Genomic DNA, 19,465 nt, shown 5'->3' with positions numbered 1-19,465 from the left:
ATAAGATTATAGTGTCCAACACAACAACAATATCAGTGGCATTACTAACAGCAACAACCAACCCTCTGTTGTACAAATCTCATTACTTGTAGAAATCAATAATGATATTAAATATGAAAAACAATAAGTCTGATATTTAAGTAGGAACCATGTATTTTGCTTGTTTTTGTTTTTTTTTGTTTTTTTTTCCAAAGCCATACAGAAAGATAAATATAATAAATTAATGTTTTAAATATTAGGGAAAATAATAACAAAATATATATAATTTTGAATGAAAAACAATATAAATGTGTTGAAATTTTATAGAATGTTATTCGTGACTGAATATTTTATTACAAAATAACATAAATGATAGTTTGAATGACAAAACAAACCTTATTGGATATGACAAGCTGTAAAACTGAAAAGGTCTTCATACAGCCAAGGTGATGGGGCAAAAAGTAAAATAGACAGATGAGAGTGAGTAACGGTGATAGTATGCAGATTTTTATTGGTGCTGCATTGAGTTCAAGTCCAGGAGACTGGCTGAGTTCACTTATCTCTAAGATGAAGTTATAACTGTTGTTTAACCCAGTCAGCACTGATAGATGGGATATGATAAGATAAAAACCCTTCCTGAGTCACAGAGACTCATAGAGCCAGATTCCTGGTTTCCATGGCACATATATTCCCCACTGGACAGGACAACAGTCCATCACAGGGTTGGTCCTGTTTGCCAGCTGAGTGGACTGGAGCAATGAGAACACAATGTTTAATGTCTGCTTTCCATACGGCATGGGTTGGACGGTTTGACTAGGGACTGGTGAGCCAGATGGCTGCACCAGGCTCCAATCAGATCTGGCAGAGTTTCTACAGCTGGATGCCTTTCCTAATGCCAACCACTCCGAGAGTATAGTGGGTGCTTTTATGTGCCACCAGCAAGAGGGCCAGTCAGGCGGTACTGGCAATGGCTACTCTCAAGTGGTGTTTTTTTACGTGCCACCTGCACTGGCAATGACCTCACTCAAATTGTTTTCACATGTCACCAGCACAAGTGCCAGTAAAGCAACGCTGGTAACGATTACGTTTGAATGGTGCTTTTTACTTGCCACCAGTATGGAGATCATACATACCAATACATTTTGTAGTACAATATATAAAACTTATCCCCAAGTAAATAGAGTATTTAATATTTGGTAATTTTAGTGGTTCAAAAGATTAAGGGTTCATTCATTGGTCACAAATTAAGATTCTAGATTACAAAACCAAAATCAGATGGTCATTTAAAATACTGGATTGCTAACACCAAATATCATAAACACAGACCTTCAAAGCAACAAGGTAAACTTTACATGTTTCATGGGCCTGATAAAAATAGGAGACAAATATTCTGCAAACCACACCATTTTGACTTAAAAAAGAAATCCATCTTCATCATCATCATTTAACATCAGTTTCCTATGCTGGCATGGGTTGGACAGTCTGACAGAAGCTGGCAAGTAGGAACACTGCACCTGATTCCAATTGTCTATTTTGGTAAGGTTTGTATGGCTAGATGCCATTCTAATCACCAACCGCTTCACAGAGTGTACAGGGTGCTTCTTACATGGCACCAGCATAGTAAACCTAGATATACAAGGCACAAAAGAAAAACTGGATGGCCATTATTAGAAGGCTTTTATTTCGTTTTTGGATTTGGTTTGCAAGATTCTTTATATGAATTCTTGTGTTGAAGCATATTCTGTTGTGTCTGGGGATAGTCATTTTCTTTTAGTCCCGTATAATTTAACACACTCACCGGTAAAATTTCCATTCATTTATTTATTTATTTTGCAAGAGGCAACGAAAATTTTAGAAAAATAAATAAGTAAACGAGTGGAAATTTTACCAGTGAGTGTGTTGAGTAATAAGGCACTGAAAGAGAATAACTCTTCCCAAACACAACAGAAAGCTTTTAATTATAGGCATACACATTTAAGGCTGACCTGGGGCTAAACAGCAACAGCAAAGACCATATCACAAGTAGTGAATGTCACATGATGTCTTAATGCCAACTTTCATATATCATGCTAACTGGTGATCATTAGTTGGTACATTAAGCTATGAAACCCATTGAATATAGAACTGTATTATCTAATCAGTATGGTGCCGACATTAGACTTCATTGAAGACATATAGAGAAACTCCATCAAAAACTAGTTCGACTTTAATTTCCCCATGACATGAAGGCTGGAAGGTATATCAGCTAGAACGTTGTGTTAACAACAAATAAGATGAGGACAAATATCTGTCAAATGTAAATCATATATATATATATATATATATGTATCAATAATAACAACAACATCGAAGAATACCTTAGGAATGGGAACCCAGGTTCAAAATTTCCCCAAGACACCTGATGAAGTCTGGAGGTTATATCAGCCAAAACGTTGTGTTAACAACAAACAAGATGAGGACAAATATCCATCAAATGTAAATAATGTACATAATTCCTCATCTCTTAAATATAGAACTGTATTATCTAATCAGTATGGAGCCAACATTATACTTCAATGGAAACATATAGAGAAACTCAATCAAAAACTAGCTCATCTTTAATTTCCCCCCCAAGACACCTGATGAAGGCTGGAGGTTATATCAGCCGAAACGTTGTGTTAACAACAAACAAGATGAGGACAAATATCCGTCAAATGTAAATAATGTACATAATTCCTCAAACAAGATGAGGACAAATATCATCAAATGTAAATGAAACACATCCTCCCATAATTATAAAATAAATAAAGTAATCACCATTCTTTGCTTGGCTCCCAACTGATTAGGATAAGATGAAAATCATACAAAAAAATACCTTCTAAAAATAAGTAATGGCTTAAAATTTTAAACATGCATGAAAGTCAGTATGTGTGTGTGTGTGTGTGTGTGTGTGCGTGTGCGTGTGGCAGGGGTGAATTTGTGTATTCGTCTGTGAGGTGGGTGTATGAATGTGTATGGGTAAGTGTGTGGTCATAAATTACATTTATGAGAATTGCATCCAGTTGGGTTGACAGCTGGAGAATGAAAGAGTCTGTGTTTCCTCATCAGTGCATGACTGTATCAATGACCAATGCACTCCAGTAACCCTGGTCCAGCCTATGGCCCAACTATAAATAACCATCATTGGACAGTTTAGTTTAACAGCTTAGAGAAAGTGGGAGGAAGAAAAATAAAACCAAGTACAGTATAATTAATTAGAGCTTTGTTCGTCTGCTTTGTTAATGTTTAGTTAGTTTCCAATGCTAGCAGGTACATGAAATGTGAACCTAACCCATTATGCAATAGTAAAAGTTTAATGTTAAAAATCTGTGTGATTTAGGATGTAGTAGTTAAATGATTTTATTCCAGGTGCTGTTATTTGCTAACAGGATTTTCAGTTTAACTACAAGATTATATGTAAATAATAATAATAATCATTATCTTTATCATCACCATCATCATCATCGTAATCTAATATCTGTTTTCCCTGCTTGCATGGGTTGGATGGTTTGCTAGCAGCTAGCAAGCCAGAGGGCTGCACCAGGCTCCAATTGTCTGTTTTGACATGGTTTCTACAACTGGATGCCCTTCCTAATGCCAACCAATTTATAGAGTATACTGGATGTTTTTTTGTTTTTTTTATGTGATACCAGCACCAGTGTATAAGGAAAACCATCAACTTATATACATTCCATTGGTCAGTATACAGAAGAACCCTGTCTACAAGTGATATGAGTTCAGCTCCCATGGGCAGCCTTCAGCTTTTACTATCTAAAAGAGGCTTTTGCCCAAACATTTACATGCTATTTTCTACAGCCTTATCATCTGCTTTGAGATTCACTGTTCCAAAATATAATTATTTCACATTCTCCCAAACTTTATAAATTTTTATGACATCAGCTATATACACACACATACAGGTACATGAATAGAAAAAACAAAAGAAAAAGGCACTGAACAGTAGGAGTTACATATATTCTTTTCTACCCTAGGTGCAAGGACCAAAATTTCTGGGAAGGGAGCCAGTCATTTAGATTGACCCCAGTATGCAACTAGTACTTAATTTATCGACCCCAAAAGGATGAAAAGTAAAGTCGACCTTGGTAGAAGAATTTGAACTCAGAGTGTAAAGACAGATGAAATACCACTAAGCATTTTGCCCAGTGTGCTAATGATTCTGCCAGCTTGCAACCTTTAATCTTTTCTACTCTAGGTACAAGGCCTGAAATTTTGCAGGAGAGAACCAGTCAATTAGATCAACCCCAGTATGCAACAGGTACTTAATTTATCGACCATGAAAGGATGAAAGGCAAAGTCGACCTTGGCAGAATTTGAACTCAGAACGTAAAGACAGATGAAATACCGCTAAGCATTTCGCCCAGTGTGCTAACCTTTCTGCCAGCTCACTGCCTTTTTGTTATGGTTCTATTCAAAGAAGTAGAGGTTTGGCAAACATTATCATGGGAGGAAGAGCAGGGGGTAGCAGATCAAGAGGGAGGCAAAGAACATAGTGGATGGACAATAACACAAGCTGTTTAGTGTTTAGACAAAATGTGGCAAGGCAGCTGGAGAACTCACACTTGATAGGCAACATGTTCATTGCAGTGTCACCACTCTGCTGCAGGGGTACAATACATAACAACGTGTATTAGCAAGTATAAGTGGCGTGTATGCGTGTGTGTACATGGGTATATGGTTCTTAAGTATTTGAATTTGCAAGACAGCAGTGCTGGCATGTTTTTCTTTACACAAGTAAATTAAATGAAATGTCAGCAAATATTACAGTCGTTGAAGTGAATACCTACCATCTGAAAATTATCCTAAGAAGCTTATTGTGAGGATTAAGGAAGATTAAGAAATGCACTCTTCTGTGTGTATGTGTGTGTGCATGTGTATGTATACATATGTATGTGTGTGTGTGTGTGTGTGTGTGTATGCATCATAATCAATCATTATTTAATGCCCATCTTCAATGCTGGCATGGGTTGGACAATTAGACAGAAGAAAAAAATTTGGAGGACTACATCAACCTCCGGTATCTAACTTGGCTTGGTTTCTTCACTAAGATGCTCTTACTAATAACAACCAAACAAAGAACTTAAATCAAATACACATTCACATGCCTATATTTGAAAACCTGTTTAATTTTTCCTATTGTTAAAATTATTCTTCCTGCAATTACCATTTTATATATATATATATATATATATATAATATATATATATATGTGTGTGGTGTGTGTGTGTGTGTGTGTGTTTGTGAAATGCTGTATCCCTGCCGTAAGGCTTCATTTCCACACACACAAGCTTAATTTAATTCGTCCTTAGTCGAAAGACACCTGTTGTTAGGTCCTGTTATTAATTTTATTGTATTTGTGTAACATTGTTTTTTTTCCGTCCTTGTTTTTGGATACATTTGCTGCTTTCTTCCAAGAATCTAATGCTCTTAGCTTAGTTTTTTCCTTGGGGCTGGCCTGCAAAGATAATCTGGTACTCGACTGAGGAAAGAAAACTTTGAATGACCCGTCCTTGTCTTCGTTGTATCCTCTATCTGGATGTTTTGCATTCTTGTCCCATATTGTATTTTATATACATATATATATATATATATATATTATATATATATATATATATATATATATATGTGTGTGTGTGTGTGTGTGTGTGTTTGTGAAATGCTGTATCCCTGCCGTAAGGCTTCATTTCCACACACACAAGCTTAATTTAATTCGTCCTTAGTCGAAAGACACCTGTTGTTAGGTCCTGTTATTAATTTTATTGTATTTGTGTAACATTGTTTTTTTTCCGTCCTTGTTTTTGGATACATTTGCTGCTTTCTTCCAAGGAATCTAATGCTCTTAGCTTAGTTTTTTCCTTGGGGCTGGCCTGCAAAGATAATCTGGTACTCGACTGAGGAAAGAAAGCTTTGAATGACCCGTCCTTGTCTTCGTTGTATCCTCTATCTGGATGTTTTGCATTCTTGTCCCATATTGTATTTTATATACATATATATATATATATATATATATGCATATATACATACACATATGTAATACCTATATCTATATGTATATATATATATATAAGCATATGTGGGCACAGGATGTCATGAAACGTGTACAACAAAAGAATATGAAGCTTGAGTACATGGAACACAAACTATTCTTTCAAACAATGAAAGACACAAATGGAAAACAAAACAAACAAAATAAATAACGGCCCTTCATCAGTTGTTGGCTGTTTTTCTAGTCTCGTATTTCGAGCATTTAACAACAATATATGCTTTCGATACAACAGTTGTTCCCGCAAAGCAAATTGAATAAAATTTGGGATTTTTGTGGAGGGTCAAAATAGGTAACACAAACAGGTCAGTGAAAGCAAACAGGAAGGGCTGCTAAGCCTAAACAAGGTTGTGGTGGTGAACGTGTGAATTAAGTGTGGAAAGGAGACAAACATGAACATGTCTTCCTTGTTCCAGCTACAATGGAGAGAAAGAAACATAAGTTAGGAGAAGAAAGATGGCCGATGGTCACATGGGAGCCACGTGAGGAAGGGAGGAGGAGTGAAGGAGAGAGTGTGACAGAGTAATAAGGAAGAATAGTGGGAGAAGAGGAGGCAAAAGAATAAGAGAGATAAAGAGAGAAAAACGAAGGATAAAATTTAATTAAAAAATTTTTTCAGTGGCCAGGATATGAAAAATACTTTTTAAGGGGGAAATTATACAATTATAAATAAGGGCAAAAAGAAAAAAAATTTATTACCAATATGCTGAAAAATAGATGCTAAATCGTTTAACTACATAAAATATTTACACTTGTTTTATTACACCATGTGCCGAAACAAAGAAACCAAGCTAACAGAAATTCATAAAGCATATTGGCAAAGAACATTTTAAATTTTTCCCTTATTTATAATTATATATATATATATATATATATATATATATATATAATAATAATAAAAATATTAGGGATTGTAACTCCAAACTTAGAGGGAAATATTCAATTTAGTATTGAATCAAATTTCACAATATAAATATATAATATACATAAATTAGAGAAAAACCATCATTATGTAATTCAAACAATGACAGACATAAAACAAATCATAAATAAAAAATATTTTTTAAAACATATAACTAGATCACAAAAAATACAAAAATGAATAAACAATATATAATAAGTATATATATAATATATATATAATATAAATAATGATATATATATTATAAGTATATAATATAATAATATATAATACTATTTATTATATATTGTTTATTCATTTTTGTACTTTTTGTGATCTAGTTATGTGTTTTAAAAAATACATTTTATTTTTTATTTATGATTTGGTTTATGTCTGTCATTGCTTGAATTGCATAATAGTAGTTTTAGTATATATAATTTATATAGTATATATATATATATATATATATATATATATATATATATATATATATAATTTAAGGTATATTCCATTAGGAACGTTGCAGAGAACAGTATAGAGTTTGTTCACCCTTATAATTTCAAATAGTCAGTATCGTGATATACTTCCAAGTCAAGATTTGGGCATTCATCGTGTGTGAAGATAAAATTGAATGAAAGCTAACAAGAAGGAATACGGTTTGACAGTTATTGTAGCGATTAAAAAATAACTGTCAAATCGTATTCCTTCGTGTTCATTCTAACTTATTCTATGCACACACAAACACACACATACACATTTTAATGTGTAACATTGATTCCAAAGTTTCCAGAAGAACCATGATATAAATATTCGTTTTGGTTAAGGAAGAGAGAAAAGTACAATAACAGACACGTAGTCCAAGAACAAGATAATTACATAAGAGAAATGAAGTAATTCACCGATGCAGGGATGACTGTGTGGTTAGAAGCTTGCTTCTCAACCACATGATTTCTGGTTCAGTTCCACTGCGTGACACCTTGGGCAAGTGTCTTTCTACCATAGCCTCAGTCCGACCAAAGTCTTGTGAGTGGATTTGGTAGACGGAATGTGAAAAAAGTCCATTGCATATTTATGTGTGTGTGTATGTGGCTTTGTGTCTGTGTTTGTCCCCCATTACAGTTTCATAACCGATGTTGGTGTGTTTACGTCTCCCTAAATCTAGCAGTTCAGGAGAAGAAATCAACAGAATAAAAACTAGGCTTTAAAAAATAATTCCTAGGGTCGATTTGTCTGGTTAAAACCCTTCAAGGTGGTGCCCCAGTTTTAATTAAAACATTGTCACATGATTCTTTTATTCTTTAATTTCTTTCAGTCAATTGACCATGGCCATGGCCATGCTGGAGCCTCACCTTTAGCTGAACAAATATTGACCCCAGGACTTATTCTTTGTAAGCCTAGTACTTATTCTATCAGTCTCTTCTGTCAAGCCCGCTAAATTACAGGGATGTAAACACACCAGCATCGGTCGTCAAGTGATGATTGGAGGACAAACACAGATGCACGAATACACACACACACATATATATATATATAAATATATACGATAAGCTACTTTCAGTTTCTGTCTACCAAATATACTCACAAGGCTTGACCCGAGGCTATAGTAGAAGACATTTGCTCAAGTTGCCATGCAGCGGGGCAGAACCCGGAACCCTTTTGTTACCAACCAGGTTGAAACTGGCTCTGGCTCTAAGTACAAATGTCTTGTTTTCATAAGTTTTGAATTAAAATCTTCCACCAAACCTTAGTCACAATTTATGTTCCTAACACTAGCTGAATGATAACTAAGTTATTATACTAAATTCTTTGTTATATTTAAAGTAACTGAAAGAAACACAGAGTATCTCAACAGAAATATGGTAACAAAATGGTAAATACATGTGTTCATTCCTCAAGCTAAAGTTGCATTAGTGTTATTACTGGCACCAGACAAATAACTTTCCCATAAATTTTCTCTAGAAGATGGGAAGAATAAGCAATCACCGGAATAAATAGCATAAGAGCTTTTATGAGTGCACTCAAAAACATTTCACATAAACATACTTAAATTATATATATATATAATATATATATATATATATATATAAATATATACGATAAGCTACTTTCAGTTTCTGTCTACCAAATATACTCACAAGGCTTGACCCGAGGCTATAGTAGAAGACATTTGCTCAAGTTGCCATGCAGCGGGGCAGAACCCGGAACCCTTTTGTTACCAACCAGGTTGAAACTGGCTCTGGCTCTAAGTACAAATGTCTTGTTTTCATAAGTTTTGAATTAAAATCTTCCACCAAACCTTAGTCACAATTTATGTTCCTAACACTAGCTGAATGATAACTAAGTTATTATACTAAATTCTTTGTTATATTTAAAGTAACTGAAAGAAACACAGAGTATCTCAACAGAAATATGGTAACAAAATGGTAAATACATGTGTTCATTTCCTCAAGCTAAAGTTGCATTAGTGTTATTACTGGCACCAGACAAATAACTTTCCCATAAATTTTCTCTAGAAGATGGGAAGAATAAGCAATCACCGGAATAAATAGCATAAGAGCTTTTATGAGTGCACTCAAAAACATTTCACATAAACATACTTAAATTATATATATATATATATATATATATATATATATATATATATATATACAGTAACTAATATATTCATTCTTTATTTAAGATAGTATTTAAGATAGTGAAGGAGATTTTGCTGATATTTCTAGCAGGTTGATTGGCCATGTGAAGGTTCTTGTGCTGATAGCACAAAGTGAAAAATGTTTAATGTGTAATTAATTACAGCTGTGTAAAAAGCAGATGAACTCTGAAATGTGATCTTGTGGAATAGATAAAAGGAAAGGAGATAGAGAAGAATAAGAAAGATGGAGAATAAAATTAACGAAGGCAGATGATGACCATGATGATTGCACCAAGAAATGATGAAGAGGAGGATCATGACGATGATGGTGGTGGTGGTGGTGGTGGTGATCTTGAATGGAATTACAAAGGCGAGAAATACGCTTGTAAAGAAAATCAAAATGAGGGCAGGAACTCTGACGGACTGTAATCTGAAAACCATTGACAAAAGCAAAGCAGATGATGCTGATGATAAGGGTGAGAATGTTGATGATGATGATGATGATGGTGACGAATAGATTCATTAGCAAAGTGAAAGTGAAAAGCCATAGAATCAATCACTGGTAAGATAAGATATTTCAACTTGATTACCAATCGAAGACGTACATCTAATAGCGGAAAAACAGCCAGAGGTCAGAGAACTAATGGCTTTTCCTTTGTAGATTTTCAATCTATTTTAGTATTTGAAGTGCTGATTAAAAAAAATAGGGATAGTAAATAAAGATGGTCTTATCAATATAAAGTAACTATTAGATGACAGAATTCTTAGTAAAGGAACTCATTTACATTTCAGATAGGAAACTTCTGTGAATTTCGGCATGACATATTACACTAATGGCAGCAATTTGTCTTGCAAGAAAATGTCACAAAAATAATTACAACATCAATTTTATTTTTAGAACCCAAGCTCTATGCTAAAGCTTAACCGGTGGCCTGATGGTTATTGATTATAAACGACACAATAAACAACTGGTCAAAAGTATTCAATGGTTGACCTAAGGTAACTAATATAACCGAGAAATTAAGAAGTTACATTATAGATTAAAACTTGACAAAGCAGTTGTGTTTTTGTCTCTGAACAAGATTTACATAAAATAATATAAAGCAAGAAATATACGCAATTTCTTTATAAGTTTGTAAAATTGATGTTAAAATAGACATTTGACTGCAGTAGAAATTTTTTCAAATAGAATATGTCCAATTTTCTCAATGTCAGAAAATCACAGACAGATATAAGTGAAGTTATAGCCAGTAATATTTGTTGCATTATCTGTTTGAATATCAATCCACCTGCGATAACCTAGACTAAAGTGTTCATGTTTAAATTAAAACATCAACCAAGTCCTCATTATCATGCAGTTTCTGTTACTCAGAGCAATTTATGATAAATACCAATATAGAAACTTATATGTCTTACTAAAACAAGCAATATAGGGACTTCGCTAGAACCGGTGCCCTGAAAAGAAGCACTCAGTATGCTTTGTAAAATGGTGAAAGTTATGAAGGACATCCAACCATGCCAAAGCAGACAACAGGAGAATGGCACATTTCTTCGACCTATCAGATTCTCTCAAGGTATTCAACCCATGCCAACATGGTAGATGGATGTTAAATGATGTGGATATAATGAAAGTAGTTATGTATTTTCTCTATGGCACGGAACCTGTTCCAGACCCTGACTTTTACCTCTTATATCCTAGTAAAAGTTGAATCCATCTCTACAGTAATTCCACTTTCATCTCCAAAATGTTCATTATGCTAACTATAATTAAAATGTAATCAATCTGTTGATTAGAAATATAATCACAGAAGGTTACCTAGAAACAACTTCTATATTTTTTTTTTTTAATTTTGATATAGTTTTTTATTATTATTTTTTTTATATTGTCATTATCTTATAAGGCTTATGTGCTGGTAATTCTACATTGCTGGAATAGGCATTTCCCCTTTCCAAATAACCACTGAGCTTTCAAATATTTGTGAAATTTGTTCTCAACCATCTAACAGATCATAAATGGAGAATAAGAACTGAAATATCTTACAACAAAATAGCCATGGTAGATGTGATACCTAAATATAAAATATTTCACTTTCCAACCAATTGCAAGAACTCATATCCGAAAACTCAACAGTAATTCACTTCTATATTTATAGGACTAAATACAGAGGGAAAGGTGGTATAGCTAAATTAATTCACTCAATAATTCGGTGAATCAACGGTATACAAAATTAATGCTAACAAATACACATCACACAACCCAGAGGGGCAAAAATAAATACTTTAATGAATTCAGTCCAGTGTTTTTTTTTTGTTTTTTTTTATCAGCTACAATATTTGCAAAAATATAAGAAAAATAGAAAAATAAAAGTAAAGTTGATGAAATACCACGATGATAAAATTTTAATATTTTAAGAATAAAAATATTTAAATAATATACATTTTCACCAAGAAACAAAATAATATGAAAAAAAAGATTACCTTTCACAGACTTCAGTTGGTCTCCAACCATTTGTTTTGCAATAAATGCCGCCATTATTGAAAATTTTTAAATGCTTCTTATCTAGATACAAATTGTTTTTGCTATCTGGATTAATTGTTGTCAGAATGAAAATTTTCTAAATCTTGACGTATCTGCAATCAGAAAAAAAAAAAAATTTTTAATTAATTCAAATGATAACATTAGAGATGTTTTTCGAAAATAATAAATTTGACATATAATGGTCATTAAATTTATTATTGTTGTGTTGGTTATTGTTTTTTTGTTTTTTTCTTTATATAAAAATATTACGAATTTTTAGGACTGAAGTAAAATGACACAAACATAATATCAGAACGTCTGAAAATGACTGAATGATGATAATACAAAACAGGCCGAACCAAACTGAGATAACTTACAAGTGTTTCGATGTACAATGATAAAAATTTCACCGAGAAAAGAAAGGAACCTCTTAAACTTCCTCAATGAAAAGACACATAAATGGAAACCACAAGAATGTGGATATTAAAAATGAGAAAAACATTTCAAAATGCAATAAGCAAATTACAATGGATAATTAAAAAAAAAAAAATGCAAAACCAAAATCAGACATATTGACAATATTCTAGAATCAATCTAAGTAAACAAAACATACAATTAGTTAAGTATCAATTATGTAGACTCTGAAACTGTCATAAAGCTGGAGGTTACTAAAACTGTTGTTGGGCAGTCTTTATTTGCTTGCCATCTGTTATTCATGAATTATGGAATTGTTTACCATACCATCTGTTTTATGTTGCATCCATCAATCACAAGATTTAATTTTCAGCAGTGACCTTCTCTGTATTCTTTGGCCATTGTTAATTATCAAACAAATCGCAGTATTTTCTTGTGGAGTTAAATTTAGACCACAGATTGTTTTCAAACACTTTTGACTTTACTGTATAATATTTTGTATCGATTACTCTTATGAGTGCCACAGATAAGAATGGCATAACTAAATAATACTTTTAATGAGGCAGTGAGAGAGCCTCTGTGTGGTTCTTCAACAAGCTAGACAAAGCAGCCAAATTTCCATCAAAGTGTACCAGATTGTGGTAAACAGAGAAAATTACACATTGTACAATGCAGCCATCATATACAGAATTAACACAAGAATGCCTTTTATCCTGTCTTGTTTGGTCAGGACTGACTTCAGGTTGAGTAACAATTCTTCTAACTTATTTGTCTTGGTAAAAGACATCATTTTCACAATCTCATTTGGTCTCATCATCATCTTCATCATCATCGTTTAGCATCCGCTTTCCATGCTAGCATGGGTTGCGCGGTTCAACTGGGGTCTGGGAAGCCAAAAGGCTGCACCAGGCCCAGTCTGATCTGGCAATGTTTCTACGGCTGGATGCCCTTCCTAATGCCAACCACTCCATGAGTGTAGTGGGTGCTTTTTACGTGCCACTGGCACAGGTGCCAGACGAGGCTGGCAAATGGCCATGATCGAATGGTGCTTTTTACGTGCCACCGGCACGGAGGCCAGGCGAGGCTCACAATGGCCATGATCAGATGGTGCTTTTTACGTGCCACAAGCACGGAGGCCAGGTGAGGCTGGCACATTAATATAATCTTAAAGACTGCATCAACATAAGAAGGTATATTGTTACTCTATGATAAATAATTGCCATTATTTGACTACAGCTAACAGACCTGTGAATTTGATACACAATTGACAATCAGGGCACTAATCAATTCTAGTAGTAAATGACTATTTTTTTAAATCTCACAACATGAGATATTCAGCAACAGTAATTTGTAGTAAAGATTGTTTGCCAACATAATATGGCAGTCCTGGTTTAGGACGAATGTTGCTGTAATTAGCCCCGGGAGACATCATCTCCAGCTAGCTATATGACACAATCTGTGTCCTTATATTTTAGAACAAGGGAAATAACCCAGAAATCACAATACATAGATGTCGTTTTGAGCTGAGTGGGGGTGCAAGATTCCCTTGTTCGAAAATATAAGGACACAGATTGTGTTGTATAGCCAGCTGGAGACGATGTCTCCTGGGGCTAAATTACAGCAACATTCGTCCTAAAACAGGACTGCCATGTTATGTAGGCAAACAATCTTTACTACAAAGTACTAGTAGTATTGTATACAAAATACCAGAACTATACATGTACACACACACAATTAAACAGCTGCCATGTGTATCCCAGTTTTTGGATAGGTGTTTCATGAGAGGTGGCTAAAGGGCTCGGCAAAATGATGAGCGCCTAGCTGTAAAGCATTGCCTCAGAAACTTCATAAGAATACAATGCTTTCATTTTAGATTCTAGATATATGGAAAAGCAAAGAGAAAGCAATGATGATGGAGAGACTGTAAATGACAACAATGATGATGGTGAGGATAACAAGCATAAGGATGGTGAGAATCCTGATCATGATACCAGCTATTAATCTAGTGTTGTGAAAAAAACATTTTCTACCCACCTCAACCACATGAAGCTGAAGCTTGTAATGTTAAAAATAATTGGACGATATGGTCTTAGATTAATAAGAAAAGATGGATTCATCAAAGCTGGAATGTCTTTGATCACAGGTCTAATAAATAAGTGCTGACCTGAATGGCATGGGGTGGGGTGGGGGCTGTAGTAGTAGTTTAACTCCAGATTGTCATGATTTTAATATACTACTACTCAAAAATAATGATTTGATGCTATTATAGCTGTAATGAAGATGGGGGAAAGAAGAGAAATTGTTTGATGGTCATCAAGGAAACAATACAAAAGGATAAGAAGTAGTAAGAATCTCTAAGGAGAGTTGAATGGAGGAAGGTCATCAGAGAAGCCTCATCATGCAAGCGATTCAGTCCTTAAAACGGAAACAAAAGAATATTTGACTTCACAAAATTGTTTTTTGGATAAAATCACAGTAAGTAATGTTCTATGACAAATTTCATTTTAGTCTTTTGCTATACAAAGGCAAATAGTCTTGGTTGGTAACACAAGTTAAATTCTATGTCAGCGTCCAGATGTTTGCATTTGCTGAAAATTTCAGATATGGAATTAAGAAGTGTCATGGAATTCTTTGTTCAACATCACACTATTTAATTCCAGATCTGAAATTGTCAGCAAATGCAAGCATATGAACAAATTTCTTTTAGTGAGCTAAAGGACACTACCGTCTCTAGATTGAGCACTTGATTCGCAGACTTTGGATCCCTCACCACTGAATTATTCTACATCTAGTTTCATTATGTTTTTTACAGTGAAAGGAGATGTAACTCTAATTTCTTTCTTTTCTTTTCTTTTTCCATTTTTATTTACCCTTTGTCTTATCATTCACCCTTTCCATTTTTTTTCTTATGGCTTCTCATTAATCAGCATCCTAAATTTCATATATACCAAGCCATGTGCTCAGAGCATGGTGATTGCTTGGAGATAGAAAGCATGTTAGAAAATCGTGCCTAACCACATGTTTTAAGGCAAGAAACTATTGGTAACTCTTATTTTAATAGTGTATGTTAAATGATACATATATGATGAAACACCATGAAGATATAATTCAAATATTTTTGGAATAAAATAATACGCATTTTCACTGAGCTTTACATTCTGATGTCAAATTCCACCAAGGTCAAAGTTAAGCAAATCTGAGAGGATCAGGTTAGTTGATTCCATCAATCATAGTATTTTGATTAGAACTTTATTGACCTTGAAAGGATAAAAGGTAAAGTTGACCTCAGTGAGAATAGAACTCAGAAGGTACAGAACTAAAACAAATACTGGATTGCAATTTTTCCAACAGTATTTTCCTGGATTTTATGTTGGAAAATTATATATAAATTCTTAGGAAATAAGATATTTACATAGTCAACTGGTTTTGCTTATGCTAATCATGACCAAGTAGCTAGTGATAATGTTATCATTTCATGCTATCATAAGACTTTATTTCATATTAGTAGGAAGGAGGGAGGAAGGAAGGAAGGAAGGAAGGAAAGATAGATAGATAGATAGATAGATAGATAGATAGATAGATATAGACATATTCAAACAAAAAGTTAAATTCTGGTCATAGAGTGACTAATGGTTTTTTTATCCATGAAAGCTAAAACTACAGCCTTATGGACAGCTCATCAGACTCTATACAAAGACAAATTTAACTTCCCACCTCGTGGACAAGAGGAAACACTAGGACAATGAGGTTCAACAGTTGACCGATAAAAACGTTATTGAGGAAGGACCAGAGGTTAAAAAGAACCTATGATAAAAAAAAATGTGATTGTTTTCTAATCTTTTTTCTCTATGCTGCATAGCTTGGATGTTTTCTTAATTAGTAATTTCCAAAACTACCCTTAACTAATTCAAAGCAAACCTTCAGTATATTAATAATCTCTTTCTTATACCTTTATTCTTCAACTTACTGAATAATGAAATGTAAAGTAATAGCAATGAATATGAACTTGTAACTTTGGTGACAGTTGAAAAATACTTTTTAGCAGTTTAAATAATTTATCATGAATTGTTGTGCTTGTTCAAAGGTAAGTGAACAGAAAGTCACTTCTCAAAAGCAAGGAAATCATTTTTCTTAGCCCGCACAAATAACATTAGCCAAGAAACTGTTTGAGGAAACCAAATTACAAGTTTGATGTAATAACTGTTTATGTAATTATTCATTTAGTTGGAAGTCATGTAATTTCAAACTTTACAAGCTTCTTTAATAATGTTGTCACTCAAGCTAAAGTTACACAATATTTACGAACAAGCAAAGCCTGTAAATAATAATGATTGTCAAGTCCGTACTACAATAATGATTTCATTTAACAAGAAGAAACAAGACAAGTTTATGAATGAAATGCAGCAGAATCAGAGTAATTAATACCAGGACAACTATGGCAATAATTGTCAATGTTTTCTCTTCTTGAAATCAAAGTACACAACTTGGCTTTCTTCAGTTTTCATTAAATAAAAATTTTTCTTTAACAATTTTATTTAGTTGTGAATGCACCTGATGATGATGATGATAATAATAATAATAATAATAGTAATAATAATAATACCACAGATTTGTTTGTCAGTTGTTTGACCATAACTAGTTGACCATGTCCCTTAGTGGCTGACGATATGTGCATCTCTGATCACAAGCAGAACTAGTGGGGGAGAATCATAGCCATGTGTTGAGAGGGATTCTTTGGGGTTTGAATAATTCACCTCTAGAAACATGGGTGTTTCGTTCAACATCCTTAAACAACCCTTATTCAGGGACCTTTTAGCAGGATCGGTTACTCGACCAGAAGAAAATTCTAACTGGGCCCCACCTGCAAGGTCATGTGCTGTTTATCTTGATTTGAGATCACCAGGTCATGCATATATGGTTGCAATGCATGTGCCTGATGTTCCCTTATCAGATGGGTAGTCATGATAGGTATACTGGGCTTCGTATATTTTACCCCAGTGTTACATTGATGGCATGCGTTGCACTCTAACTATAATAATGATATTTGTGTTTCTTTCTTTGTAAGAATAACTGTCCATATTTGACATCATATGTGTACAGTTGTATGCTTGTGCATTCAGAAGTCTGTGGTACATTTAGAAGAACAACTATTGGGAAGCAGACATACGTTATACAATGCACATGACTGGAATTGATTATATTCTCATAGATAGATTTAGTAAAATATTTCTAGACCCAGATATAAACAAACAAGAACTTTGAAACAATTTTACTTCCTGGTTGGTTGTTGCATGAACCTGCTAATATTTTTTTTTCTTTTTAGTAATTCTCAAATTCTGATAAGATAAAGAAATGTTTCACCATTATTATTTCCATTTTCTTTGAAGACAATGCATTAAACAACAAAACCATATGTATTTTGCCATTTCAAATGTTTGACATTACTATTCAAAAGAATTTATGTATTCTCATGTTAAGATATGAATACAGTTCTTCAGAAGAATGGATAATGGATGTATTATATTACAATCACTAAATTTAGCCTACTTTGATAAAAAAGAAAATACCTACTGAGAATACAGAGGGTTAAAGTACTAAAGTTTTTGAAATACAAACTGAAAAAGGTAAAAAATCTGTAAAACGAGCTATATGTTGATAAGTATAATATCAATAAGTAAAGCAACAGCTAATATTTATATACAAATTAGAGAGGAAGAATTCAACATTATATTTACCAACCAACACCATAAAGAAATTAGCGTTATGTTAACCAATGTTAAAAACTGAACAGCCAAAAGTTACAAAAAATACTAAATACAGCTACAGTAAATATTAGGCATCATAGTCACCCAAATATACAAATAGATTCAAAGATTATTTACAATATTTACATTTGACAGATATTTGTCCTCTTCTTGTTTATTGTTAACACAACATTTCAGCTGATATACCCTCCAGCCTTCATCAGGTGTCTTAGGGAAATTTCGAACCTGGGTTCTCATTCCTAAGGTATTTCTAGATGTCATTATTACTGTTATTATTATTATTATTATTATTATCATTCAGGTCACTGCTTGGAATCGAACTCGGAACTGCTAAGCATTTCGCCCGGCGTGCTACTGTTTCTGCCATCTCACCACCATTAATCAAATATATATTTTTTCTACTCCTAGGTACAAGGCCCAAAATTTTTGGAGAGGTGGGGGGGGGGCAATCGATTAGATTGACCCCAGTACACAACTGGTACTTGATTTATCGACCCCAAAAGGATGAAAGGCAAAGTTGACCTCGGTGGAATTTGAACTCAGAACGTAAAGACAGATGAAATACTACTAACTCATTGTTGCATACCATATTATTTTCCCTACCATTCATAACTGTGACTACTGCTGATCGTCAGTGATAGAAGCGAAGGCAAGGCTGTATTGTGTTATTAGTGCTTTTATTGTAACTAAACTGACAGGAATTCCTAAACTAAACACTGCTTAGAGCAGTGTGATATTCTAACAAACAGGAGGCTACTAAGGAAGAATCCAAGCAATAAACAAACTGTTCTGGAAATCAGTGATAATATTATGAACCCTCATTATCAGAAGCACATTTTTGATCTAATTAAAGATTTAATTAATTGTAGTTCTCACAAATTGGACTAAAAATGGGGGTGAAATGAATGACATAGAAAAAAAAAATAGGCAGATTATATGAACTACAAAAAAATGGAAAGTGAATAATGGATTAAAAGAGATTAAAACAATGGAAGGGAATAAAAGAATGCACAAAGTCACAAAAATGTGGAACAAAGAATTTAAGAATAACCAAGAAGAGAAAATTCTGAGACAAAATAACAATGTAAAAATGACAAGAAAAAACACAAAAAGAATTATAAAAGCAAAATAAAACAAAACCAGATCCATTTTTTAAAATTCAAATGTGCATGCA

General features: G+C 33.6%; 1 protein-coding gene across 2 annotated transcripts in view; it reads right to left on the bottom strand.

Annotated features, from left to right (window-relative positions):
- The window catches only part of LOC115227587 (complexin), a 295,618-nt gene that overhangs the window by 126,650 nt on the left and 149,503 nt on the right, over positions 1-19,465 (bottom strand). For both annotated transcript variants that reach the window (XM_029798372.2, XM_036512047.1), the window contains exon 2: positions 12,073-12,225. In XM_029798372.2, coding sequence (XP_029654232.1) covers positions 12,073-12,127 — 55 coding nt within the window. In that variant the 5' untranslated portion in view covers positions 12,128-12,225. The remainder of the gene's footprint in view (positions 1-12,072; positions 12,226-19,465) is intronic.

Source organism: Octopus sinensis, linkage group LG2 (assembly GCF_006345805.1).
Source record: "Octopus sinensis linkage group LG2, ASM634580v1, whole genome shotgun sequence".
NCBI lineage: Eukaryota > Metazoa > Mollusca > Cephalopoda > Octopoda > Octopodidae > Octopus > Octopus sinensis.
This window is presented reverse-complemented; position numbering and strand designations above follow the sequence as displayed.